We start from the raw sequence: 27,750 nt of genomic DNA, 5'->3' as shown, positions 1-27,750 counted from the left end.
ATACGTTATATGTAATGTATGGTTCTGTATTTTGGCGGCCAGCCGCTGTGGTCTAGCGGTTCTAGGCGCTCAGTCCTGAACCGCGCGGCTGCTACGGTCGCAGGTTCGAATCCTTCCTCGGGCATGGATGTGTGTGATGTCCTTAGGTTAGTTAGGTTTAAGTAGTTCTAAGTTATAGGGGACTGATGACCACAGATGTTAAGTCCCATAGTGCTCAGAGCCATTTGAGCCTTTTTTTTTTGTATTTTGGCATCAGTCTGTTAATGTCTGTAATACGTCAAATGTATATGTTACAAGTGCAATAAAAAGTGAAAGAGTGCTTAAATTTATTTCTTTAGCTACTCAATCCTGAAGTATTTAATCGATTTACAAATTTGTGGATAAAGACAGATAGTCAATTTTATTGGATGTTTAATGGAATTTATCAGATTAACAGAGGATTATCTTTTAGCTTAGAATTTTAGGAAAGCTTAATCGTTAGCCCTGAGGTAACTCATAACTTGCAGAAAAAAGGCACGGAGATAAATATAATCTTTGGTTTATCGGCAAGATCCAGTTATTTTACTGCAACAAAAGAGTGCAATTTCCTCCATCTTAGTCCCTCTCGACAAGGGAACTAGCTGATTGAATTTAGGGTGTAGTTGACTGAACATAATTAAAATTTTAGCTGCGTGTTACGCTCTTACAAGAATTCCGAAAACGATGTGACAGAGTAATTGAGAGGAAGTCGTGAATGACCAAGCTTCATTCTCCGGATCCAGGGGCCTGTAGCAGCAGACTTGGCGACATCGATAAGGACCAGAGAGAGGTGGATTAGGAAAGGACGCGAAGGAGAGTCACGTATCCGACAGCGACTTCGAGGTAGGCGACTATGCGACTTCGCCCCCTGGTGGCAGCTGCGGGCAGACAGCTAAGGGACTTGGCTTCCTGGTAATGGCAGTCGGGCGCTGTCGACGACGAAATTTTGTGTCCCGGTCGTGGCAGCCGGGTGCAGACATCGACTACGAGTCAACGCGTCCTGGTGATAGCAGCCGAGCGCAGTCAACGATGAGTTATCGCATCCGGAGGCAGCTAGGGATGGGAAAAACCGGTCGGTTAAAACTGATACCGGTCTTTCCGCTCTGGATAAATGGTATTTATCGGTATTTGTTTGGTGTCGGTTGCAACAGGTGTTTTTTTATAATTGTTGCTAATAACCGAGTAAAAAACCGAAATATCAATTAGCCCTACCAGCAGTACTAATACTTTTCGTTTTTTAATAAACCTTTTTTTAAAAAAAGGAGTATTGTTTATTTGCAAAATTTGCACTGGTTTGAAATATTGCGTTATTATTGAAAATTGGAAAAGTTCTGAGAGCTATTTTAATAACAACGCCGATAGAAACGAGCAACAAACACATGGCGATTGAATTGACATAGCACTGGTGAGACAATAATGCCCCTGTTTCCGTGTGTCGCGGCTTAAGGTACACGTGCAAGACTTGCCCCCAGTGTATTGCTGAATGGCACTAGCCCTAATCTGGAAACATTTTTACGATGTGGCGTAGAATGAAGTACAGTGCTTCATTCGCTTTAAAAGACTGAAGATTTGTCTGCCATTTCTATGAGATAATGAAAGAGGAAGGAAATTATAGTAACAGTAACAACTTAAACACCTAAGAACAAGTCATTCATAGTATAGAATAAAAGTGGAAAGTAGCTCATATACTGCCTTGTGTCTACACAATACGTCTTTATCAGCTTGCAGCCCTTTCAAACGGGCAAATTAACACGAGAAAGTGGTTCAAATGGCTCCGAGCACTATAGGACTTAACTTCTGAGGTCACAAGTCCCCTAGAACTCAGAACTACTTAAACCTAACTAACCCAAGGACATCACACACATCCATGCCCGAGGCAGTATTCGAACCTGCGACCGTAGCGGTCGCGCGGCTCCAGGCTGTAGCGCCTAGAACCGCTCGGCCACTCCGGCCGGCAACACGAGAAACAGCGATCTTCAACATCAGTTTTCACCATGTAGCACTGACTATTCGTTTTGCCCGATTAGTGGTAAGATCCCAGATTACAACACGATTTTTGAGCAGAGTTTCAGAAAATTAGAATCAATAGGAAAATACTGGTGATGTTTGTAGTATTTCCCAACTTACCACTTTCCGAGAAAAGCAGCGAATGGTGAATTAAGTTTTCTTTTATTTGCCTGTTTAATTTACCTGTTTAATCTATATGTCTTGAAACTGAGAGAGTCAAAAATTTTCAATCTTTGTTCCATTTCTACGTTTATCTCAGGAAATTAAAGGAATAAAAACCGAAAATGGGTTATTTCAGAAACCGGTTGTTTTGAGAGGTTTTAACAGTCAGGTTAACCTGACCTGAAAAAAATGACACAACCGAGAACCGATTGTTTCAGCTATAGCCGACACCCCTTCACGCAGCCAGGAGCGCACGACTACCACGAGATGTCACGTTCCGGTGCCGACAGCCACACTCCGGAAAACTGTCGACAGTTACGTTTTAGCTGTGAGTTCAATTCGTGTTGAGTGATTAAAGATGAATTTGTGGTTCTGAGAATACTTATGTGACAGGTTGTAGGACAGTTGAACACATTTTTTGGAGCAGTATACAGAAGCGCCAAAGAAACTGGTATAGGCATGCATATTCAAATACAGGAACATGTAAACAGGCACAATTCATTACCAAGTGTGTTGCGTTAGTGTTGTGTTCCGTGCCGTTATACAGTGTCATCAAGTGATGTGGTTTTAATTGTGTGCTCGACCCGTATAAAGTCCATGATTCTTCGTGTGCTTTTTACACTGTGGCCGACTTTCAACTTGTCTTTGCCTCCAGGGTTTTTTTAAGTGCGCTACACATTTCCAACTGTGTTCTTTTTAACGTTATGTCGACTTTTTAACTGTGCACCAGTGCATGTCCCCCTATTAGTGTGTATTTTAACTCCCATCATCTCCATTTACAGTGTTTTTTATGTCCCCCTTTTACGTAAGAGTACGCCTTCTGTATTTGTAAAGCCCTTTGGCTGAAGAGCGGTGGACTGTGCCGCTGCCAGCCCTCCCCTGCCCATGTGGGGCATGGGAATGAAATTACAATAAAGAAAAAAAAATACAGCAGAATACGTCGCTGCGGTCGGCAACGCCTAAACCAATATAAGACAACAAGTGCCTGGCGCAGTTGTTAGATCGGTTACTGCTGCTACAATGGAGGGTTATCAAGATTTAAGTGAGTTTGAACATGGTGTTACAGTCGGCGCATGACACAGCTTCTCCGAAGGAGCGATGAAGTGGGGATTTTCCTGTACGACCACTTCACAAGAGAGTGCCATGAATATCAGGAATCCGGTAAAATGTCAAATCTCCGACATTGTTGTGGCTAGAAAAAGATCCTGCAAGAACGGGACTAATGACGACTGAAGAGAATCGTTCAACGTGACAGAAGTGCAACCCTTCCGCAAATTGCTGCAGATTTCAATGCAGGGGCATCAACAAGTGTCAACATGTGAACCTTTAAACGAAACATCATCCATATGGGCTTTCGGAGCCGAAGGCCTACTCGTATACCCTTGATAGACTGCACGACACAAAGCTTTATGCCTCCCCTGGGCCCCTCAACACTAACACTGGACTGTTGATGACCGGAAACAGGTTGCCTGGTCTGACGAGTCTCGTTTCAGATTGTGTTGAGTGGATGGATGTGTACTGGTATGGAGACAATCTCATCAATCCATGGACCCTGTATGTGAGCAGGGGATTGTTCAAGCTGGTGGAGGCTTTGTAATGGTTGTGGCATGTGCAATTGAAATGATATGGGACCCTCGACACTTCTAGATACGTTTCTTACAGCTGGCACATACGTAAGCATCCTGTCTGATCACCTGCACCCATTCATGTCGATTGTGCATTACGACGGACTTGAGTAATTCCAGCAGTGCAGTCCGATACCCCACAGTCCAGAATTGCTACAGAGTGGCTCCAGGAACGCTCTTCTGAGTTTAAACACTTCCGCTGGCCACCAAACTCCCCAGACATGAACATTGTTGAGCATATCTGGGATGCCTTGCAATGTGCTGTTCAGAAGAAATCTTCACCCCCTCGTACTCTTACGGATTTATGGACAGCCCTGCAGGATTCGTGGTGTCAGTTTCCTCCAGCACTACTTCAGACATTAGTCGAGTACATGCCACATCGTGTTACGGCACTTCTGCGTGTTCGTGGGGGGCGTACAAGATATTAGGCATGTGTACCAGTTTCTTTGGCTCTTCAGTGTAATTGTGTTCTGTAGGGTTAAAGGTTTAAACAGTATTAACATATTAGAAGAAAGTTCCGAAGAGAAGGCGTGCCATTAGGGACTCGATTAACTTTGAATAAAATGGAAGACCCCAAGTACGAGTTAACTAGTCAATTCGATAATATAAAAACGCAACCGAGTGCATAGACTGCGAACACGTATTCGAAATCGGAAATCGCGAAATGGAGATGGTCCATCTGAAACAAGACACATTACAACTCAGTGAGCAGATAGGTAATATAAAAATCAAAGTGACAGATAAAATAAAGAAGAAGAATATTATTATTAGACAACAAATTGTTGGACAAACAGAACTAGAGCGATAATAAAAATGGTTCAAATGGCTCTGAGCACTATGGGACTTAACATCTGTGGTCATCAGTCCCCTAGAACTTAGAACTACTTAAACCTAACTAACCTAAGGACATCACACACATCCATGCCCGAGGCAGGATTCGAACCTGCGACCGTAGCAGTCGCGCGGTTCCGGACTGAGCGCCTAGAACCGCTAGACCACCGCGGCCGGCAGAGCGATAAGAATCCTCGTAATTTGTTCAGGAGGTATTGGCGGAAATCGTATGAACAACGTAAAAGCAAATATATATTTGAACCCGACAGTTAACAAGGTAGAAGAAGGGCAAAAAGAACTAAGAAATCTGAAGTCCAGGCTGATGAGAACTTCAATGCATGAAGAGCATTGTAAACAACAAAGAGTGTTCATACTGTGGTGAGAGCATAGTGGAGCATAGTGTTGAAAACTCCGTATTAATAGGAACGATAGAACGGGCAGAGGGCCGTTTGCACATACAAAAGAGTCTATATATTATAAAGGGCATTACTGGTAATCGACATGGTGGGAATAAAACCGTATTAGTTTTTACAAGAGATACGGATGATGCGCTGGATCCTGAGATACGTAACAGAGAAACGCAGTGTCACTGTCCAATTAAAGTAGTATTGCTACATTTCATGAGTGACTGGTGAGTAAAATTGAATTTAATAAGTGGTAGTCACGTGGTAGGTCGTTTCCCAACTTTCAAGCCGGAGGGAGGGCTGTATCCGAATGTATTTTAAGAATATTTGAAGAAGCTCTATCTTTTGTTTGGGAAGATATAAAGAAAATTCAATTTTTGATAGGACATTTAGAGGCAGAAGCCGCAAAATAGACGGTTCTGCACAAGTAAAATTTTAAGAATTGAGCTTACTTTTCCCAGTAATTTAAGGGCCAATGTTGGTCGGATTGTGAATAACAAAAACTAACATTGGAACTAATAGATCCAGGTCCTTGTAATGGACAAATAATACTTTTAACTGCATTAGAAGAAAGTACATTGACGAACCGATTAGTGAAAGTCAGTTAATGAAGGTACTTATTAGGCAACTGCCAGTATATGTGAGGGACAAAATGATGGGCAAAGAATGGTCAAGAATCAGTGCCCATCTTCAGTTTCAGGAGGAAGCCTCTTCAATTTTCCCAATACTCTCCCCAATACAAGCTCCCCCCCACCACCACCACCATGTAGTGATATATTTTCTACGGGATTGGCAACAAATCTCCCTACTTAGCAATCTATAACAGCTCCCACATTTCTCACTGATTGTCAAAGTACGAGGGGACTTCTAGGTTACACATTGCATCCCATGCTAAGACCGCTGCGCTAGAAAAATGGCGCATTGTCAGAAGAGAACACTTGTTCTGGGTTTCCTGCAGGTATAATTCTGCTGCGGCGCGGGTAACAGGAGTGAAAGGGCACGGTAACTGGAAGCGTACTCCGAAGTTATGGCACGAAAGGCAAAACGACTATGTTGACAAAACGTCTAAATTGCACTTGATTTACCGTGAAACTATTAGCACCTTTTCAGTACGACTGGACGCGATATTGCATTTATTTCACATAACGGCATAATTTCAAGGTGAATAAGCGTTTTGCTCACGAGAATCGTGCTGCCCCACGTGTTTCAACTTTGGAGCATTTCACTCCCACACAGCGATGCTTGTGTTATCTGTACCGCATCAGAACCGTCTCCGCGGGAAACCCGGAACAAATACTCTGTTCTGACAATACGCCACACTTGTGACTGCACAGTAGTCTTAGTTTGGGACGATACGTAGGACTTACAACTTAAGCAACATGTGGGCGAACATTTTGTTGGCAGGTTGTTTCAACTACTCTGCGTAAGTTTCACTGGGAAGCCCTCACACATCCACGTACAGTCCTGATGTCTCCCCATGCGATTTCCATATTTTTGGAGCCCTGAAGAAAGATATTCGTATCCACCGATTTGCTTCGGAAGGAAAAGCGGACGCCTGGGTAGAATCACGGTTCCGTAGGCAACGCAAACATGTTTCCAAGAAGGCATTGACTGTCTTCTATCACAGTCGGATACATGTGTTAACAGTTATGGCAATTACTTTTGAAAAAATAAAAATGTTACTTACTTTTTTACATGTGTCTCGTTTTCATTTGACCGTTCCTTACACATGAATATCGTGTCATTTAGGGCGTGCTATAGTCCCACTTCCCTTGTTTTAGATGTGCAAAAACGCTTATTTATTTTGCTATTTCTGGTTTTATCTGTTACACACGCATTTCCCGTATTTTATCAGAAAATTACAAAGTTTCTGTCGCGTGTTCACGAGTTACAAAAGTTATACGATGTCAATTGTGTCGTTGCGTGTTTCTTTGAAGAGTAGCGAGCGATTTCACTGTTGTTATTTGACATGTCTACCCTGTGTGTGTGTGTGTGTGTGTGTGTGTGTGTGTGTGTGTGATGAAGAAGCAGAGACACAGACAGACAGGGAGATAGTGAGAACTTATAAATTTTAAATCAAGTCGTATGTTTATTGTTTAATGGTCCAGTGTCAACAGGTGCTTAGCAAATTAGGAGTGATAGCTATTACTTTTCAATGCTGTGAGATGTTCCACATACCTAGTTCTAAAATTCTAACATGTTTGGCTCACACGTACACACTCATTTGTTTAAAATTACTTAAACTTAAACAGGAATAAGAACAGCATTGTAATAAGAACTGAATAGTCTTCTCACAGTTGTCCAAAGACGATGTAGAAGGTGACACTTCACCTTTTTGTCGGTGAATGCTATCGCATCAAAATTTTAAGAGGATTCAAAGTGGAATGTAACTGAAAGGTAGGAGTTTGAAGATAAGATCGCTTCACTCCAAGTCCCTTATTTATAAGCACGGCAGGTTTTCCAGCATTTAGCTGCATCATCGGGTGCAACGTGTACAAATTCATCTACATCTACATCTACATGGATATTCTGCAAGTCACATTTAAGTGCCTGGCAGAGGGTTCATCGAACCACCTTCATAATTCTCTGGTATTCCAATCTTGTATAGCGCGCGGAAAGAATGAACACCTATATCTTTCTGTACGAGCTCTGATTTCCCTTATGTTATCGTGGTGATCGTTCCTCCCTATGTAGATCAGTGTAATAGATAAAAACTCTTGTATGGTAAGAAATGTAACTAAAGTGCAAAGATATGCGGAATGAACATACAAAATCAAGTCATGTTACGATCGTGAAAAGAGAATGGGATGACCCAGCGCTCATAGTCAGCAGTTCCTTCGCTAAGTAGCGGACGTTAAATATAAAATACCATAAAAGAACGTAAAACGCTTCCGTGACATCTAGAAAGGACGAAAGCTAAACACAAGCAATTCCTGAATACCTATCAGGTATATAAAATACTACTAAATTCCTCTCATTATGAGTACCAGTGTCCAGTGAGTTAATGGGACTCCATATGCCGAAAAAGTTACCAAAAACCTACCGTATATGATCACCTACGGGATTATATAAAATTACGCAGGTCGCGGTTCTCCATTATCTAAAAAGGATTGAAAAAAATATTGGTAAAACTTCCAGTTATTCATTCTTAATTTGTGGTTCATTCCCCAAAAAATCCAATGTAAAACTATTTTAAGGCTTAGCACGAAACTGGCTTTAAGTGAAACAAGACTGAATATCGTGTCGTACATAAAAAGCTCAATCGGAAGAACATCTACATCTACATCTACATTTATACTCCGCAAGCCACCCAACGGTGTGTGGCGGAGGGCACTTTACGTGCCACTGTCATTACCTCCCTTTCCTGTTCCAGTCGCGTATGGTTAGCGGGAAGAACGACTGTCTGAAAGCCTCCGTGCGCGCTCTCTAATTTTACATTCGTGATCTCCTCGGGAGGTATAAGTAGAGGGAAGCAATGTATTCGATACCTCATCCAGAAACGCACCCTCTCGAAACCTGGCGAGCAAGCTACACCGCGATGCAGAGCGCCTCTCTTGCAGAGTCTGCCACTTGAGTTTGCTAAATATCCCCGTAACGCTATCACGGTTACCAAATAACCCTGTGACGAAACGCGCCGCTCTTCTTTGGATCTTCTCTATCTCCTCCGTCAACCCGATCTGGTACGGATCCCACACTGATGCGCAATACTCAAGTATAGGTCGAACGAGTGTTTTGTAAGCCACCTCCTTTGTTGATGGACTACATTTTCTAAGGAGTCTCCCAATGAATCTCAACCTGGTACCCGCCTTACCAACAATTAATTTTATATGATCATTCCACTTCAAATCGTTCCGCACGCATACTCCCACACATTTTACAGAAGTAACTGCTACCAGCGTTTGTTCTGCTATCATCTAATCATACAATAAAGGATCCTTCTTTCTATGTATTCGCAATACATCACATTTGTCTATGTTAAGGATCAGTTGCCACTCCCTGCACCAAGTGCCTATCCGCTGCAGATCTTCCTGCATTTCGCTACAATTTTCTAAGTTCTCTCAATTTTCAACTTCTCTGTATACTACAGCATCATCCGCGAAAAGTCGCATGGAACTTCCGACACTATCTACTAGAACTAGGTCATTTATACACAGGGTGATTCAAAAAGAATACCACAACTTTAGGAATTTAAAACTCTGCAACGACAAAAGGCAGAGCAAAGCACTATCTGTCGGCGAATTAAGGGAGCTATAAAGTTTCATTTAGTTGTACATTTGTTCGCTTGAGGCGTTGTTGACTAGGCCATTTCAGCCAATAAAGTTTTTGGTCCCTTTTTCTTCGAAGGTGCTACTGTGACTGGACTACAGTATCTGGAGATGTTAGAGAATTGGCTGTTCCCTCAGCTCGAACAAGAAGCACAACAATTCATATTTCAGCAGGATTGAGCGCCACCACATTGGCACTTATCTGTCCGTAACTACCTGAACGTCAACTACCCGAGGCGATGGATCGGCCGCCAGGCAGCCCGTGACAGAGCACTTCATCACTGGCCTCCAAGAAGCCCTGATCTTACCCCCTGCGATTTTTTCTTATGGGGGTATGTTAAGGATATTGTGTTTCGGCCACCTCTCCCAGCCACCATTGATGATTTGAAACGAGAAATAACAGCAGCTATCCAAACTGTTACGCCTGATATGCTACAGAGAGTGTGGAACGAGTTGGAGTATCGGGTTGATATTGCTCGAGTGTCTGGAGGGGGCCATATTGAACATCTCTGAACTTGTTTTTGAGTTAAAGAAACCTTTTTAAATACTCTTTGTAATGATGTACAACAGAAGGTTATATTATGTTTCTTTCATTAAATACACATTTTTAAAGTTGTGGTATTCTTTTTGATTCACTCTGTGTATTGTGAAAAGCAATGGTCCCATAAAACTCCCCTGTGGCACGCCAGAGGTTACTTTAACGTCTGTAGACGTCTCTCCATTGATAACAACATGCTGTGTTCTGTTTGCTAAAAACTCTTCAATCCAGCCACACAGCTGGTCTGATATTCCATAGGCTCTTACTTTGTTTATCAGGCGACAGTGCGTAACTGTATCGAACGCCTTCCGGAAGTCAAGGAAAATAGCATCTACCTGGGAGCCTGTATCTAATATTTTCTGCGTCAAGAAGGCAACACATTGCAAAGCCATGTCGCAAGAGGCTGCACTTACCACCTCAAGCTTGCGCACTGGAATGTGTATCACCTACCAGGCGGCGTGTCAAGGTGGAACTGTGGAAGCGCCGTCTAGTGACGTGGAGAGTGGGAGACGGCAACACGTTACAAGAAAACTGTAATCTCTGACTGTTGTTTTAGCAGAGCAGTGGTGGCCGGCACACAGCCAGAGAATTCCAGTTACAATGAGGTGTTTTTTCCTTGAGAGAGCAATTACAGACAGGGTGTCACTCTTTCTCTCCACCCCACAGACCCGCTCCTTCCCCATCCACAAGAAAAGGGAGATTCTGCATGAACAGAGGAACGGTAGAAAGAGAATATGATGTGAAATAACGAGCTGTAAATTACGAATTATTAGGGTGGTGGGTGATAGGAAGTTTAGAAACATTATATTAAAGGGAGACGCACATTGTATGCATATTATATAATACTTTAGTATTTTACAAGAGGACGTGGTCAGATATGTGGTGGGGGATCTGGCGAAAGTCAATTAGCTCAGTTCAAAATCGTGCAGCTGAATGCTATGCAGTCTCCTGCCTACCAAAGCCACTGTGTAGGAGCTGACTCTTGACTGTGACTTGGAGGAAGGACGTGCCCTAGGTTCTCCACGAGATTGGCTAAATACGGCTGACGATGAGCAAAAATTTCATGGAAGTACGTTAGCACTCATGGGTGAGTACCTACGCTTAGAAAGTTTCTCAGTGCGTGGCACTAAATTTATTTTAATTAAGTCTCAATCAATGTTTATTGTGCCTCACGTACGAAAGTATCAACATAACTTATCAAATGCTCCTCTTGACAACATATGCTGTTAGTGAAGCTGATTCGCAGCTCTGATGCAGAGAGGAAGAGAGCAGAGCTTCTTTCTTTTCTACGCAGTAAAGTCTAGTGGTGACCGTGTTGGACAATATTTAATTTATTTTTGTCATATTCCAGAGTTAAGAGTTGACTTGCCACAGGCCTTAGTTACACTACACTCATGCTCATAAATTAAGCATAACTTCAGAATGTGGTGCCACACAACGTGGCACTACACAAAACTGGTGCTAATAGCACAGGCATGTAGGGAACACACACGACGCAGATCTGTAAGTCCACGGTATTGGTGATAAGTTGAGAAAACAGTCCCGAAACACATGTGCTACAAAACACCACTGTTTCCTGCGCATGTACCCCTACGTCAATATGGGATATGATCACCATGTACACGTACACGTACACAACCATGGGTTAGCATACTCTGGATCAGGTGGTTGAGCAGCTACTGGAATATAGCCTTCCATTCTTGTACCAGTGTCTGTCGGAGCTCCTGAAGTGTCGTAGGGGTTTGAAGACGTGCAGCGATACGTCGACCGAGAGCATCCCAGACGTGCTCGATGGGGTTTAGGTCTGGAGAACAGGCAGGCCACTCCGTTCGCCTGATATCTTCTGTTTCAAGGTACTCCTCCACGATGGCAGCTCGGTGGGGCTGTGCGTTAATCCATCAGCAGGAAGGTGGGACCCACTGCACCCCTGAAAAGGCGGACATACTGGTGCAAAATGACATCCCGATGCACCTGACCTGTTACAGTTCCTCTGTCAAAGACATGCAGGGGTGTACGTACACCAATCATAATCCCACCCCACACCGTCAAACCACGACCTCCATACAGGTCCCTTTCAAGGACATTAAGGGGTTGGTATCTGGTTCCTGATTCACGCCAAATGAAAACCCAGCAAGAATCACTGTTCAAACTATACCTGGACTCGTCCATGAACATAATCTGGGACCACTGTTTCAATGACCATGTACTGTGGTCTTGACACCAGACTTTAGAGGCTCTCCTGTGACTGGGGGTCAGTGGAATGCACGTTGCAGGTCTCCGGGCGAATAAACCGTGTCTGTTCAGTCGTCTGTAGACTGTTTCTGGAGACAACTGTTCCTGTGGCTGCGGTAAGGTCCTGAGCAAGGCTACCTGCAGTACTCCGTAGCCGTCTGCGGGCACTGATGGCGAGTTATCGGTCTTCTTGTGGTCTTGTGCACTGCGGACGTCGCGCCTGGACACGTTTCCTGCCTGCTGGAATCGTTGCCATAATCTTGAGATCACACTTTGTGGCATACGGAGGGCCCGTGCTACGACCTGCTGTGTTTGACCAACCTCCAGTCGCCCTAGTATTCTACCCCTCATAACGTTATCGATATGTGTTCTTTGAGCCATTTTCAACACACGGTCACCATTAGCACGACTGAAAACATCTGCACACTTACTCGCTGCACCGTACTCTTGACATGCACCAACAAACCTCTGCGTATGTGGACTGCTGTCAGTGCCACCGTGCGACGACCGCAGGTCAAATGCACCGCATAGTCATACCCCGGGGCGATTTAAACCCGCAAACCGCCCACCAGAGCGTTGTTTCACCATGTATCAGCATTATCCTTAATTTTTGAGCAATAGTGTATAACGTAACAAGCTGTGGACATTGTGGAAATGAAATAGAGTGAGGCGTAGCGCCTTCGCATCGCTCCTGTCACTTGTTAGGACGATATCGTTATAGGCATGAGTCATCGACAGATGTCACCAGCTGACATGGACATGAGTTATAGAGCCGCATGTAGTTATACCAGTAGGCGGTAGAGGGCAGCAGTTGACGGACAGTGCTAGCAGTCGTAGTCAAAACAATGTTGTAAAGTTATGTTTGATTAATATTTAATGTATTTGCATAATTATAATTATTTTATATGTGTAGTAATTAGCAGTGTGAGTGTTGTATGAGTGAAGAAGAACAGAAGTAAATGCAAATTGTTTTGTTTATTCACAAAGTACCAGTTAAACTATACAGGGGATTTACTATAATTAAATGTGCAGTGAGTTTAAGGTATTAATAAATCGTGAGTAGAACACAAATTAATCGGTAATTTCAGAAGAAGTAATTTTATATTTGATACTTTTCTAAATTTATTTATTTAGCAATTGCCATAGAAAGAAATGTTTTACTATGATTGGTCATTGAAGTAAAGTGCGGGTTAGCGCGGGATAATACTGCAACCTGATTTGCTGTTTGTGATATCAGCCAATCAGAAAAATGCAGGCTCGCGCCAATCTATGCTGGGAAGAAAGCCTGTGGTGTGGTCTAGGGGGGATTGGGGCTAAGGGTTCGAACCAGTAACATCTCATTGAAAGCAGCTCCGACGAAAGTACTGTAAAATCGCGGAAAAATGCTAATTACGAGTTTGCGAAGTAGTACAAAGTGTATTTAAGTGAACGGCATAGTGTAAGTCGTGTGGAATTTCGGACGGAATATCAAAATTATTTGCTTTTGACTGTTAGTTAAAACCGCGTGGCGTGTTGTGCGATCTAAGACTGGAACAGGCATTACGTGTAGAGCAGAATGCACAACATTTGAGCTCTATTTGAAATCTATTAACTTCGGTAATGGATGTAAATACCATAAACTGGCTACGTGTGTGATTGTGGTGTGCGTGTGTGATTGTGGTGTGCGTGTGAACTTTACATTGTGTTGCCACTTAGTACAGACTTGGCAGTATTAACTGTGATCTTTATCGTAAAAATACACCTGAAAATTTACATTGCCAAGTTAAAACTTATTTCAGTAGCTAGCCACATCCCATTTACCGGACAATTCTATGTATGTTGCGACCTGCAATAGACAGTAGTGGTCTAGTATTTTCTACTACAGCTTTCAGCTAGACAAATGAACATTGCTGGACACTGGCAGGGCGGTAAAAAAAGTAACGTGCCGCCCCACAAGAGGCGTTGGTGTAATAAAGGAGTGAAGAGCAACACGCCACCAATGCTAGAGATCGCGTAACTGCGCAGCGCGACTCAGTAGAAGTGTTACTTTAGTAATTCGGCTGAATACCGCCATCGCTATAGCGCAGTAGTGGTCCGCACTCACATGGAGTAGGCGGGCGCGGCGGGCTTGTCGGAGACGCGTCGGCCTACGGTGGCGGGCGGTCGGTAGGCGGCGGGCCCTGGCAGGTGGTCCAGCAGGCGCGCCATCGTGCGAGACCCCATGCTGAAGACGGGCGCGCGCGGCCGCGACGCGTCCGTGCACTTCTCCGGCTGGTAGCTGCCGGGGCCCGGCACGTCCAGCTTCACTGCCGGCCCGTCGTCCTCACGTCAAAAACATGGTTCAAATGGCTCTGAGCACTATGGGACTCAACTGCTGAGGTCGTAAGTCCCCTAGAACTTAGAACTACTTAAACCTAACTAACCTAAGGACATTACACACATCCACGCCCGAGGCAGGATTCGAACCTGCGACCGTAGCGGTGGCGCGGTTCCAGACTGTAGTGCCTAGAATCGCTCGGTCACTCCGGCCGGCCGTCCTCACGTCACATCCCACACCAAGACTCACCGCTCTACAGCGCACGCATTACACCGGCCAACATCGCGCCATCAGACCGCTATTTACTTCCTTTACTGTTATTTCATACCCTCGCTCGTCAAGGGCTGGCAGTGACACATTCTCGCTCTTCACGCGAGTTCTTGTTGTTGTGTAAATCTAAATTAATGCAGATGAATAGGAAAAAGAATCCTGTAATGTTTGAATACTCCATTAGTAGTGTAGCGCTTGACACAGTCACGTCGATTAAATATTTGGGCGTAACATTGCAGAGCGATATGAAGTGGGACAAGCATGTAATGGCAGTCGTGGGGATGGCGGATAGTCGTCTTCGGTTCATTGGTAGAATTTTGGGAAGATGTGGTTCATCTGTAAAGGAGACCGCTTATAAAACTCTAATACGACCTATTCTTGAGTACTGCTCGAACGTTTGGGATCCATATCAGGTCTGATTGAGGGAGGACATAGAAGCAGTTCAGAGGCGGGCTGCTAGATTTGTTACTGCTGGTTTGATCATCACGCGAGTGTTACGGAAATGCTTCAGGAACTCGGGTGGTAGTCTCTAGAGGAAAGGAGGGGTTCTTTTCGTGAATCGCTACTGAGGAAATTTAGAGAACCAGCATTTGAGGCTGACTGCAGTACAATTTTACTGCCGCCAACTTATATTTCGCGGAAAAACCACAAAGATAAGATGTGAGAGATTAGAGCTCGTACAGTTTTCCCTCGTTCTGTTTGCGAGTGGAACAGGGAGAGAAGATGCTAGTTGTGGTACGAGGTACCCTCCGCCACGCACCGTATGGTGGATTGCGGAGTATGTATGTAGATGTAAATGTACATGTAGTTGTGTTCTTCAGTTCGAAAAATGGTTTCATGCACCTCGCCGTGCTAATATATCCTATGAAACGTTCACTGAAACGTACGTCCATTTCAGTCTCCTTACTGTGTTCAAGACTTGTCTCGCTGTACAATTGCCCCTTGTACCGCTCAAAAACACGCACTCTCTCTCTCCATTACCGTATTAACAATTCCTTGTTCCCTCGTGATGTGTCCTGGCAACCATTCCCTTCTTTCCGGCACAAATTTCTCTTTTACACTAACTTCATTTTGTACCTCATCATTAAGCACTCTACTTACCCATCTAATCTTCAGCGGTCTTCTGTAGCACCACATTTCTAACGCATCTAAATGTTTCTGAGCTAATTACTGTCCACGTTTCGCATCTGTACGAGGCTACACTCCAGACAAATACAATGGGACAAAATTTCCTGACACCCAAATTTATACACTGTCCAGTCACATTAAAATGGCCACTTGTCAAAAGCCTGAATGACCACTTTTTCCAGCACAGAGCACTGCGAGACGTGCAGGAAGAGTGTCAGTGAGGTTCTGGAAGGTACGAACACGGACGCTGAGCCATGCCGACTCCAGTGCCGCGGGGGGTTGCGCTAGATTTCTTGGTTGCAGACCTATGCCGCGAACAGCCTGATCGAGGTGGTCACACAGATTCCCGACTGGGATATAATCCAGGGAGTTTGGTGGCCAATAGAGTACGATGAACTGATCCTATGCTCCTCAAGCCGTGCTTATACACTGTGTGTGACATGTTGCCATCGAGCTGAGGGAAAACAAAATGCATGTAGGAGTGGGCATTGTCCCCGAGGATAGATGCACACTTGCGTTGATCCATTGCGCCTTCCTGAATGACGAGATCACCCAGGGAATACCACGAGAACATTCCCCAGACTATGACGTCTCCTCCTCCAACCTGAACCCTTCTGATGATTGTTGGAGGGTATTTGCTTTCAGTCCGATGCAGCATAAAACGTAATATCTCTGGAAATGCCGCCTGCGGGCACTCAGCGGACGTATAGTTGCGGTAACGACGTGCAAATTCCAGCCTTCATCAGCAACGAACAGCAGTCAACATGGGCGTATGAACTAGGCCCCATACGCGGCAACGTTCGCCGAACAGTCGTTGACGAAACACTATTGGTAACTCTTCGGTTCGTCTCGGTGGTCAGTTGCTGAACAATAGCACGTCTATACGATCGTACACAACTCCGCAGCCGTCGTTCACCCCTGTCATGCTGACCTCTGTGGCCGAGCGGTTCTAGGCGCTTTAGTTCGGAACCGCGCTGCTGCTACGGTCGCAGGTTCGAATCCTGCCTCGGGCATCGATGTTTGTGATGTCCTTAGGTTAGTTGGGTTTAAGTAGTTCTAAGTCTGGGGGCTGATGATGGTTCAAATGGCTCTGAGCACTATGGGACTTAAAAGCTAAGGTCATCAGTCCCCTAGAACCTAGAACTACTTAAACCTAACTAACTTAAGGACATCACACACATCCATGCCCGAGGCAGGATTCGAACCTGCGACCGCAGTGGTCGCGCGGTTCCAGACTGAAGCGCCTAGAACCGCTCGGCCACTCCGTCCGGCGGGGACTGATAACCTCAGATGTTAAGTCCCTTAGTGCTTAGAACCATTTGAATCCCTGTCATGTGTTGCCATGGAGCACCATAGTTCCCTCGGCGCCGGTTTTGGATAGCTCCATTTTGCTCTGCACGGTACACTTCAACCACGGCGACACGCGAACAGTTTACAAACTTAGCCATTTCCTAAGTGCTGGCTGCGCGGAGTGGCCGCGCGGTTTAGGGCGCCATGACACGGATTGTGCGCCCTCTCCCGCCGGAGGTTTGAGTCCTCCCTCGGGCATGGGTGTTTGTGTTGTTCTTCGCATAAGCTAGTTTAAGTAGTGTGTAAGTCTAGGGACCGATGACCTCAGCAGTTTGGTCCCTTCGGAGGTCACACACATACATTTGATCGTGCACTTTTGGACGTCAGATGTGTAAATCACTTGGTTTCCTCAATACGACAACGACTGTACTGTTTTCCGCGTCCCTCCGAGACGGTTTATATATCTTCCGCTGCTACTGTTGCCACATACCGTCTGCGAACGGTAATTGCACGTTTACATCGAACACAGGTGGTGGTCACATTAATGTGACTGGACGGCATGTCTGACGTTCACAAATTCCTATTTTTGCTAGTACGCACACTGGAGAAAAGTTTAAAGAACTAAGTTGATTCCAAATTGACATTTATTCACGAACTTGACCGTACATCTCGACTTCAGAAAACTTTAACACATATGAAATTCTAGCACTACGGCCATGTTCAACACAGGCATGTTTTGCCTCGATGAGCCACGATGGAACACTTACCGAGATTGAATAAAGCCACGGCCTACGATATCACGATTTGGGTGAGTGAGACTATTTTTGTTCTTTCACGGTGACAATCATAGGTTCGAGGATTAGGGGGCTTTTAATGGTAGGATTACTTTTGTAAATCTGGGGGAACCAGTCGACTTTTCGCAGTTAAAGGAGAATTCTAGAGATGAGTAGTTAGTACCTGTGCAGTGTACACAAAGCCATTTGCTTGGGCATTCTGCCGGTTGACCCAAGCCTGTAGCAGTTGTTTGTTTTACGTGTAATCGTTTTGGGTACAGGACTAGACAGTGTAGAGAGTGCAGATAGCTTATAATTAGGCAAAAGAAGTAGGTTGGTAGTATGGTTAGCCACTATTCTCTTCAGTAGACAAAGGTACCGGCATCTGTATCAAAGACAACGTACACTGGGAGTTTTTCATTCGGAATTGCCGTTTCTTTGTGAGAAGATTGTTTCACGCCCCGTGTAAAGAGAAGAAGAAGCGACTATCATGAGAATATGGAACTGATGGGTACCGTAGCGCTACACTCAACATAATGCAGGGCCTCAACGGCCCTTCGCTACTAACGGCGGAGAGAGCAGATAGCACAGCAAGGGGGGACAGTAGTTGGATGCGGAAAGCAAGGCTTTCAAGGGTTTGGAAGGAGTAGTAACATTTTAGTGGAACAGAAATTCAGTCAACACTCGTATAAGATAGCAAAAGGCCGATTTAAGGGTTTGTAAGTGTGTAGTGCGCAGGAGGGATGTAATTCTCATATTCGGCAGATTAGTAGTTTTAACTGTTTTAGTCAATAATGAGCTTTTTTTGGTGGGTTAGTCGATCCGGTTTCCGCGTTACTTTAACGTCGAGGGTCAGAGGTATTTTAGTGTGTTAGTTAATTGGTAGGACGGTTGTAAATACTGAGGCAAAAGTCATGGGGTGTAAGTTGCGGGTGGCGTACCTTGGCTCTTGAAAGGATTGATCTTAAGGAGCCGCTGCCTGTTCCAGGAGGTAAACTGGTTGCGATTAAGGTGAAGGTATCATTACTCTTTCTGGAGAGTTGGATACAGGTCTAGGACAGGGGACAGACAGGAGAACGGGCTTAAGCAGATCACTAGTGTAGAAGTATACAATAATGAGCGAGATAAAACTGAAATATATCATTTATAAAACTTGTGGCAGCAAGCATAATTTTACGGCGACACGAAAGAGCAACAGTGCGAAATTGAAGCGAAGCAGGAAATATACAGTGCCTCCCAGAAACATTGCGGCCAACTTGGAGGGGTTGTGGATGGTGTCTTGAGGAACACATTGAGGATAGGAGGCTACAGAGCATCGAAGTTATAGGTGCCCACTAGGCCACTCCTCTCACAGCAAACCTGACTTTGTACGGCGATGAATAGTAGTCTCATCGTCTCGCAATGTTGTTTGTTATTCAGTAATAGCGACTGTTTGCCACAATCGCCAGTGGAGAAGATGAAGCTGGGTGTTCCGTAGATAGGCCTTGTCTCCTATGAATGCATTGCTCTGTTGCCTCGGTGAATGACGATTTCGGACATGGATTTCTATCGTCAGATTATTTTTCTCCAGTATACCAACAAATATTGGCGATTTGAGGCAGTTAGAAAGAGCCTTCGCGAGCAGGTGAATTGTACTGACGAAAGTTGATTATTTTTCTTTGCGTAAGACAACAGTTGTCACTCAGTTTCTTTATTCAGAACTCCAGGAGACTTGTGTGGAATTATCCACATCTGGTTTTACCCTTTGCAAAATAATCAGTAAGAAAAGTCCGATTTTAATCACAGCAAACTGAAGAAATGCAAATGAAATCGACTTCACTCTTTTTGGTGTATGATTATTAACTTTCCTATCGCTTTGGTCGCTTTTCGTTAATAGGGAGAAGTATTCGCTCACATCTCATCAGTGATAACAAATATACGCGTAGAATCAGTTGAATCCTCTTCAAAATGAACCTAACCTTATCGATAAACTCTTTTTATAATTTTCTCTTTGCCGGTATCAAACAATTGCGACACTTACATTGCACAAAGCCTTTTAATAGTTAATTCTTGATGTACAACGTGCCGCTCCATTTCTTTTGACACGTGTATGGCTTCAGGTAGCCATTTATCTTTAAGTCGCTCAACATCATTTTGCATACTTCGTCGATGTTTTATCTGATCTTCCGTCATGTAAGCTGTGTTCAAGAGACGTATGGCCAAGTTTGAGATCAGTCGCTTATTTCTGAACTGTTGAGTGCTTAGGTCAACATAAATCTTTACATGCTTTGGATGAATTTTAGCTGGCAGCAAACCGTCTGAGCAAAGGGGCAAAAAAGCCACGGTAATGCTTTTTATCCGTGAGAGCTAAATACAACCACGATTCCTTCAAAACACTTTATAAACCAGTCCGCAAATTTGGTTGGCACTGGACTATATTCATAGACACCAACGAGGTTTCAGCGTCTGCACGAGTCTGCACGAGTGGCTTTCATCTCGTTCTCTGCCTTAGAAGCAACGTACTGAGAAAGTAACCTTGAAGCTCTTTCATCGGCTTTAGGTGTATTCTCCATGAGATCCATGTGGAAGGCAACACACGTCTAGGCAGTAGTCGCTTTCACACAAAGACACTCAGGCATTTGTGATGTGACGTTTTCAATGAATGTGGTGAAGCACCATTCAGCTCAAGCTGGCTGATTATGGAAGAACGTAAAGTTTATTCCTGATTAAATCTCACAGAAATGAATCATGTGCTCTGAGAAATCAGAGAAGGGGGATAGTTTCTGTTTGTGATTATTGGACAGTTCCTCTGCACCTTTGCAACGAATGACGTGAGAGGTAGATTTGGTGCTGTCACCAACTATAAACGGTACTATTAAGTATGTCTTCTGCGTTCAACAGACAAAACCAATACACGTTTTACACTGACTACCTAATTACCCACGGGCCCTTCGTTTACCGTCGTAGGCGCCACATAGGACCATTCTTATTCCAGGCTCAAGCCAACCATTGTCAAAAATACGTTATCCACAGTGGCGATCAAACCAAAGAGTGCAAAAACGCAACAACCTGCCCCCATTAAAAATCCAGTCATATAGTTAAATAAGTTAAAGAACGACTTATCTTGTAGTACTCGCCCAATGTAAACATCTCCTATTCCTACTGCGAAAGGCAAAATCCCCCTTCCAAAAAACATGAAAGGATTGCCCTCATCCACCTCATAAACTCTTCATTGTATCTTAAGGAGTCCCTACATTCCCCCTCCTCCTCCCCCCCACCGCCCCCACACACAAACACATAGAAGATATTATCCGTTTTGTCACACATGTCCTCCAAAATATCCAACCTTTTGAGCGACGCTATAAACATTATCAGATCATATTGATTGCCTATTCCACATTTCACCTACATCACAACGCCACATACTCCCAGAACCACTTCCATTTCACTCCCTCCCCCCCCCCTCTCCCTTCCTCAAGACACCCTCGCCTGAACCCACTGCAAGTCTTCAGCCCAACTGCGCCAAATTCCCCTCACAAATACAACCAGACCCTGTCCCATCATCCCAACCCTCTGAATAAACCTACTCCAACTCCTTACACCAGACGCCCCTCCCCATATCCTACCTGCATTCATCCATCTACTCGGAATTAGCCATCAAGTACCCAAACATCATTCTCCAGACCACCTATAAAAGCACCAAGCAGCCTACATTGACGCAACAACGCTCACCTACTATAATAATAATTACCACATCAACATCATCCATTACATTTGTGTCGTCTATATGTTTTCGATCATTTACTTTTTTATTTTCAATCCCGTTGTATTTGAGAAAATTGTAGGGCTGAAAACAGGTCGTTCCACCTCCATCCCACCACCTTCTGAGGGAATGAAATAACAAGAAAGAAAATAGACAGGCTGACTTTATTTAGTACTCTAAAAGAATCTGTAATAGATACGAAAGCACATTAGCTCTGAAAAGAAACACTAGCAAATATTAAATGTAAAGCAAAATTCGTGGGAGAAACTTCAGAGGGATTTGAAATTAAGACAGGAGCAAGACACGGTGATGGACTTCCTCCAATATATTTTAACTGTGTACTTAAAGAAATGATCAGAGAATGAAGGAAAACATTGGTAGAATATAATATCAAAAATTAAATACAAATTGGCTGGAAAACTATAATCTCAAAAATGACTGTTTAGCATTTACAATTAATTTAGAAAGTCTGGCAGATAGAGTATAAGTAGCACAAAAACAGATATAAATTTGAAAATAGAGGCAATGACGAACAAGAAGGCTAATCACAAATTATGTAAACATCAGAAGGACATGAAACATCCTGGCAGATTAATCTCATTCTGGATCAGAAGGACAGACAAATTTAAGTATTACGAAAAGTCATCCCGCAAAATGGATGTGGGAAAGAAGTTACCAGAGGAAAATTATGAAAGATGGGCTTAGCATTTAACTAAACAAAGGATGTTTATAATGAAAAATAATTCTCTATAAATGCAGAAATTCATCATTTAAGACAGTAATTCGGCCTAAAAAACACATATGCAGCAGTCACTAAAATCAGGATGAGTAAAAGAAGATGATGATATCTGCAAAATGGAAAGGAAACTTATGAGAAAGATTTTAGAAAATAGGAGAGTAATATAAATATTTAAATCAAGAAGTAACAGAGAAGTATGCAAAACGTAGAAAAATATTACAGATTAAATCAGGAAAATAAGACCATTGTTCTAGGTAAACATCCATGGAATGAATCCTAGCAGACGGCTGAGAAAAAATGTACAGTATTTTGCAAAATTAAAAGGCGAATTGGCTTAGGAAGAGCATGGAGACCTATAACAAACCAGCAAGAAATTGAGGACAGAATAAAAGATAGGTTCAAAGTTATCATTTCGGATGGTTTCCAAGACGGAGAGAACAGTTCCAAAAAGATAGGGAAGATAATGGACAGTAGAAGAGAGAAGACAAAAACATGAGCAGGTGAAAGTGTGAATCTGACTTAGAGCTTTGATTCTTTCACTATCAATTTTTTTCATAATGGAAGACATTAATGTGTGGTAATTTTAATTAATGTCAAAGTCAGAATATTTCTCCCTACGCAATTTGCAGCTTGGGAAGGGGTGGGACTTCTGGGGTGTTCGTAAGTACCTCTGGGGTGTCAGAAGATGACGCCGCAAAAACCACAAGACCAACAGAAAACAGACACACATTAGTAGATAGAGAATCTCTCCACGTTTTTAACTCACAGTACAAGTTCTCAATACAGGCACTGTTTGTAACATGGAAAAATTCAATGTTTTCGTGCAGCTTATAGACACAAATTGTCCCGGAAAGCGTGACAGCAACCTACTTTTCAAATCTGTGAATTGATTTGCCTTTGTGCAGGCGTGAACCAATTTCATACTACAAAACGGAGCGGAGCAAAGCGTTAACAAAGAATCTTGAAGACATCACAGCCGACAGGTGCAAGCTGTAGTAATAAGAATTTAGTACACCATTATCAACTGGTCACTGATAAGGGGGACGTCCAACAAGTAATGCAACACACTTTCTTTTCTCGGCCAATTTTGGTTAAAAAACGCGTAATTTGCTGCAGGACATCGTGGAATGATCTCGCTTCAGGTCCTACAATTTCACGAAATCCCAATAGGCGGCGGCGCTATACATAAGTCTTCAAAATGCAAACTGTAACAGAGGTGAGTTCCCAACAGAGAACTGTCGTCAAATTTCTTTTGGTGGAAAACCAGAGCACCGCAGATATTAACAGGCGCTTTCAGAACGTCTACAGAGACTTGGCAGTGAACAAAACCACGGCGAGTCATACAGCAAGACGTCTGTCACCATGGCAACCAGGTTGCGCAAACCTGACCAATCTCTGGCACGCCGAGTGGCCGCACACATCTGTGACTCCTGCAGTGTTGGAACGTGTGAACACTCTCATTCGAAGTGGTCGACGGATCACAGTCAGACACCTAGCTGCTCACCCGGACATCTCCGTTCGTACTGCTGAAACACTCGTCCACTACTTAGGCTACTAAAAGTGTGTGTCCGCTGGATTCCTCGCTTCCCAGCAGGGGACCATAAAGAGCAACGCTGGGCGGAATTGATGGCGCGTTACGAGGTTGATTTTTCACAACTTCGTCACAGGGAATGAAACCTGGGTTCATCATTTTGAACCGGCAACAAAACGTCAATCCGTAGAGTGGCGCCACACCACCTCTCCTCTGAAGAAAAGGTTCAAAGCCGCAACCTTTGCCCGTAAAGTCACGGGGAAGTTCTTCTGGGACTCTGATGAGCGTATTCTGTTCGATGTTCTCCCTCGTGGGACAAACGTCGTGTTACTAGGGCCTCCCGTAGGGTAGACCGTTCGCCGGATGCGAGTCTTTCGATTTGACGCCAGTTCGGCAACTTGCGCGTCGATGGGGGTGAAGTGATGATGATTAGAGCAACACAACACCCAGTCCGTGAGCGCAGAAAATCTCCGACCCAGCCGGGAATCACCCCGGGCCCTTAGTACTGACATTCTGCCGCGCTGGCCACTCAACTACCGGAGGCGGACTCCCTCGTAGTGCAACGATCAACACTGAAGTGTATTGTGCTACTCTCAGGACCCTCAGACTAAAAGAAGGTACACTACTGGCCATTAAAATTGCTACACCAAGAAGAAATGCAAATGATAAACGGGTATTCATTCGACAAATATATTATGCTAGAACTGACATGTGATTACATTTTTCCGCAATTTGGGTGCATAGATCCTGAGAAATCAGGACCCAGAACAACCACCTCTGGCCGTAATAACGGCCTTGAAACGCCTGGGCATTGAGTCAGACAGAGCTTGGATGGCGTATACAGGTACAGCTGCCCATGCAGCTTCAACAAGGTACCACAGTTCATCAAGAGTAGTGACTGGCGTATTGTGACGAGCCAGTTGCTCGGCCACCATTGACCAGATGTTTTCAATTCGGGAGAGATCTGGAGAATGTGTCGGTCAGGGCAGCAGTCGAGCATTTTCTGTATCCAGAAAGGCCCCTACAGGACCTGCAACATGCGGTCGTGCATTAGCCTGCTGAAATGTAGGGTTTCGCAGGGATCGAATGAAGGATAGGGCCACAGGTCGTAACACGTCTGAAATGTAACGTCCACTGTTCAAAGTGCGGTCAATGCGAACAAGATGTGACCGAGACGTGTAACCAATAGCACCCAATACCATCACGCCAGGTGATACGCCAGTATGGCGATGACGAATACACGCTTCCAATGTGCGTCCACCGCCATGTCGCCAAACACGGATGCGACCATCATGATGCTGTAAACAGAACCTGGATTCATCCGAAAAAATGGGGTTTTGCCATTCGTGCAACCAGGTTCGTCGTTGAGTACACCATCGTCGGCGCTCTTGTCTGTGATGCAGCGTCAAGGGTAACTGCAGCCATGGTCTCCGAGCTGATACTCCATGCTGCTGCGAACGTCGTCGAACTGTTCGTGCAGATGGTTGTTTTCCTTCAAACGTCCCCATCTGTTGACTCACGGATCGAGACGTGGCTGCACGATCCGTTGCAGCCATGCGGATAAGATGCCTGTTATCTCGACTGCTAGTTATACGAGGCCGTTGGGATCCAGCACGGCGTTCCGTATTACCTTCCTGAACCCACCGATTCCATATTCTGCTAACAGTCATTGGATCTCGACCAACGCGAGCAGCAATGTCGCGATACGATAAACCGCAATCGCGATAGCTACAATCCGACCTTTATCAACATCGGACACGTGATGGTACGCATTTCTCCGCCTTACACGAGGCATCACAACAACGTTTCACCAGGCAACGCCGGTCAACTGCTGTTTGTGTATGAGAAATCGGTTGGAAAATTTCCTCATGTCAGCACGTTGTACGTGTCGCCACCGGCGGCAACCTTTTGTGAATGCTCTGAAAAGCTAATCATTTGCATATCACAGCATCTTCTTCCTGTCAACTTCGTGGTGTAGTAATTTTTATGGCCACTGGTGTAGTAAGTAAATAAATAAATAAATAACTGTCAAAGAATTGAAGAATCGACTTCAGCGCGTTCGCCACCACAAAAATGGAAAGGAACTTCTTCTCCTCCAGGATAACGCAAAGCCTCACAGAAGTGCTCGTGCGCCAGAGGAGCTTACAAAGCTTCATTGGACTGTTATTTCTCATCCACCGTGCAGGCCGGATCTCGCTCATTCCGACTTCCATCTGTTTGGCCCAGGAAGGATGCACTCCACGGAAAGCATTGTGTGGATGATTGGGAGGTTATTGATGCAACAAGACTTTGGCTCCTACGTCAACCAGTAGAGTGGTACTATGCGGACGTACAGGCCATCCCAGTAAGATATAAGGTCGTCGCATTGAGCGGAGATTATGTTGATGAATAGGGCTTTGTAGCCAAAACAGTGGAGAATAATATGGTGTACTGGAATCTTGAACAAAACGAAACTGTTTCCTGAAAAAAAATGTTTTGCATTACTTAGTGAACGCCCCAGGTACAAATCAATAGTCCGTCCAGACAGGCGTCGGAAGGCATAACGGTACCGACTGACCGCCGTGTCATCCACAGCCGATAGGTGTCAATGAATGCAGATATGGAGGGTCACGTGGTCAGTACAAAGCTCTCCCAGTCACTGTCAGTTTTCATGAGTGGAGTCGCTACTTCTCAATCAAGTAGCTCCTCAACAGACCTCATCAGGGCTAAGTACACCCCACTTGCAAACAGCGCTCGTGAGACTTGGGTGGTGAACCAAGCAATAGCATGCAGTAAATTCTGATTGAATCCCTGATAACCTATTGTGGGACACATACGTTCCAACGGTAGTGAAAGCGCTAAATTGGGCTAGCTTAGCTTTGGCGAATGAAGAAGAAAGAAAATGTGGAAAACGTCTGAAAATGACGATATTGGAGGACAAACGAATAGGAATTGTAGTGTTTCCTGTTAATGTACTCACGTGCCAGAGGCAGCCTCTCTCGCATGGTGTAGGCCGGCGGGTCGCCCGGCCCGTGCTGGGTGAGGTTGGGCCGCAGGCCGTACTTGGGCCCCGGGCCGAGCAGCCTGAGCGGCAGCGGCATGCGGCGGCGCATCGTGTAGGCGGGCGCGCGCTCCCTGGTCACGTCGTGGCCCTTGTAGCCCAGCGTGGGCGGCAGGCGGTAGTGCGTCGGGCCCGCCGCTGCACCGGCCACACTCCAGTCAGAAAAGTCACAGCGCCTTCATCTGACACCCGCGTTGCAGCAGGCCGACAACTTCAAATTATGTGGTGTTGTAGCATTCTGGAACACTGTTTGCTCACAGGCCATGGCCCTTCTGGAGGTGGTGTTCGACAACGACCGACCACGCTCCTACGGCGCCACAGTCCCTTACTGGACCGGGAACGATATTTCAATGCCCAAGAATGTAGAACTCTTGTAGTATCTCAAGTATAACCAATTTACCTTAACAGAAATGGAGCATCAGCACCTTGACTGAACTATAAAAAATACACTCCTGGAAATGGAAAAAAGAACACATTGACACCGGTGTGTCAGACCCACCATACTTGCTCCGGACACTGCGAGAGGGCTGTACCAGCAATGATCACACGCACGGCACAGCGGACACACCAGGAACCGCGGTGTTGGCCGTCGAATGGCGCTAGCTGCGCAGCATTTGTGCACCGCCGCCGTCAGTGTCAGCCAGTTTGCCGTGGCATACGGAGCTCCATTGCAGTCTTTAACACTGGTAGCATGCCGCGACAGCGTGGACGTGAACCGTATGTGCAGTTGACGGACTTTGAGCGAGGGCGTATAGTGGGCATGCGGGAGGCCGGGTGGACGTACCGCCGAATTGCTCAACACGTGGGGCGTGAGGTCTCCACAGTACATCGACGTTGTCGCCAGTGGTCGGCGGAAGGT

At 44.9% G+C, this 27,750-nt stretch overlaps 1 protein-coding gene across 1 annotated transcript in view; it reads right to left on the bottom strand.

Annotated features, from left to right (window-relative positions):
- The window catches only part of LOC126188482 (outer dense fiber protein 3-like protein 2), a 36,882-nt gene extending 9,726 nt beyond the window's left edge, over nt 1-27,156 (bottom strand). Inside the window, exons 1-3 of the mRNA XM_049930086.1 lie at nt 27,150-27,156; nt 26,811-27,029; nt 14,166-14,367 (exon numbers count right to left, since the gene is read on the bottom strand). Coding sequence (XP_049786043.1) covers nt 14,166-14,367; nt 26,811-27,029; nt 27,150-27,156 — 428 coding nt within the window. The remainder of the gene's footprint in view (nt 1-14,165; nt 14,368-26,810; nt 27,030-27,149) is intronic.
- Between the last annotated feature and the right edge of the window lie 594 nt (nt 27,157-27,750).

This window comes from Schistocerca cancellata, chromosome 5 (assembly GCF_023864275.1).
Source record: "Schistocerca cancellata isolate TAMUIC-IGC-003103 chromosome 5, iqSchCanc2.1, whole genome shotgun sequence".
Taxonomy (NCBI): Eukaryota; Metazoa; Arthropoda; class Insecta; order Orthoptera; family Acrididae; genus Schistocerca; species Schistocerca cancellata.
Note: the sequence above shows the minus strand (reverse complement) of the source record. Positions and strands in the feature narration are given on the sequence as shown.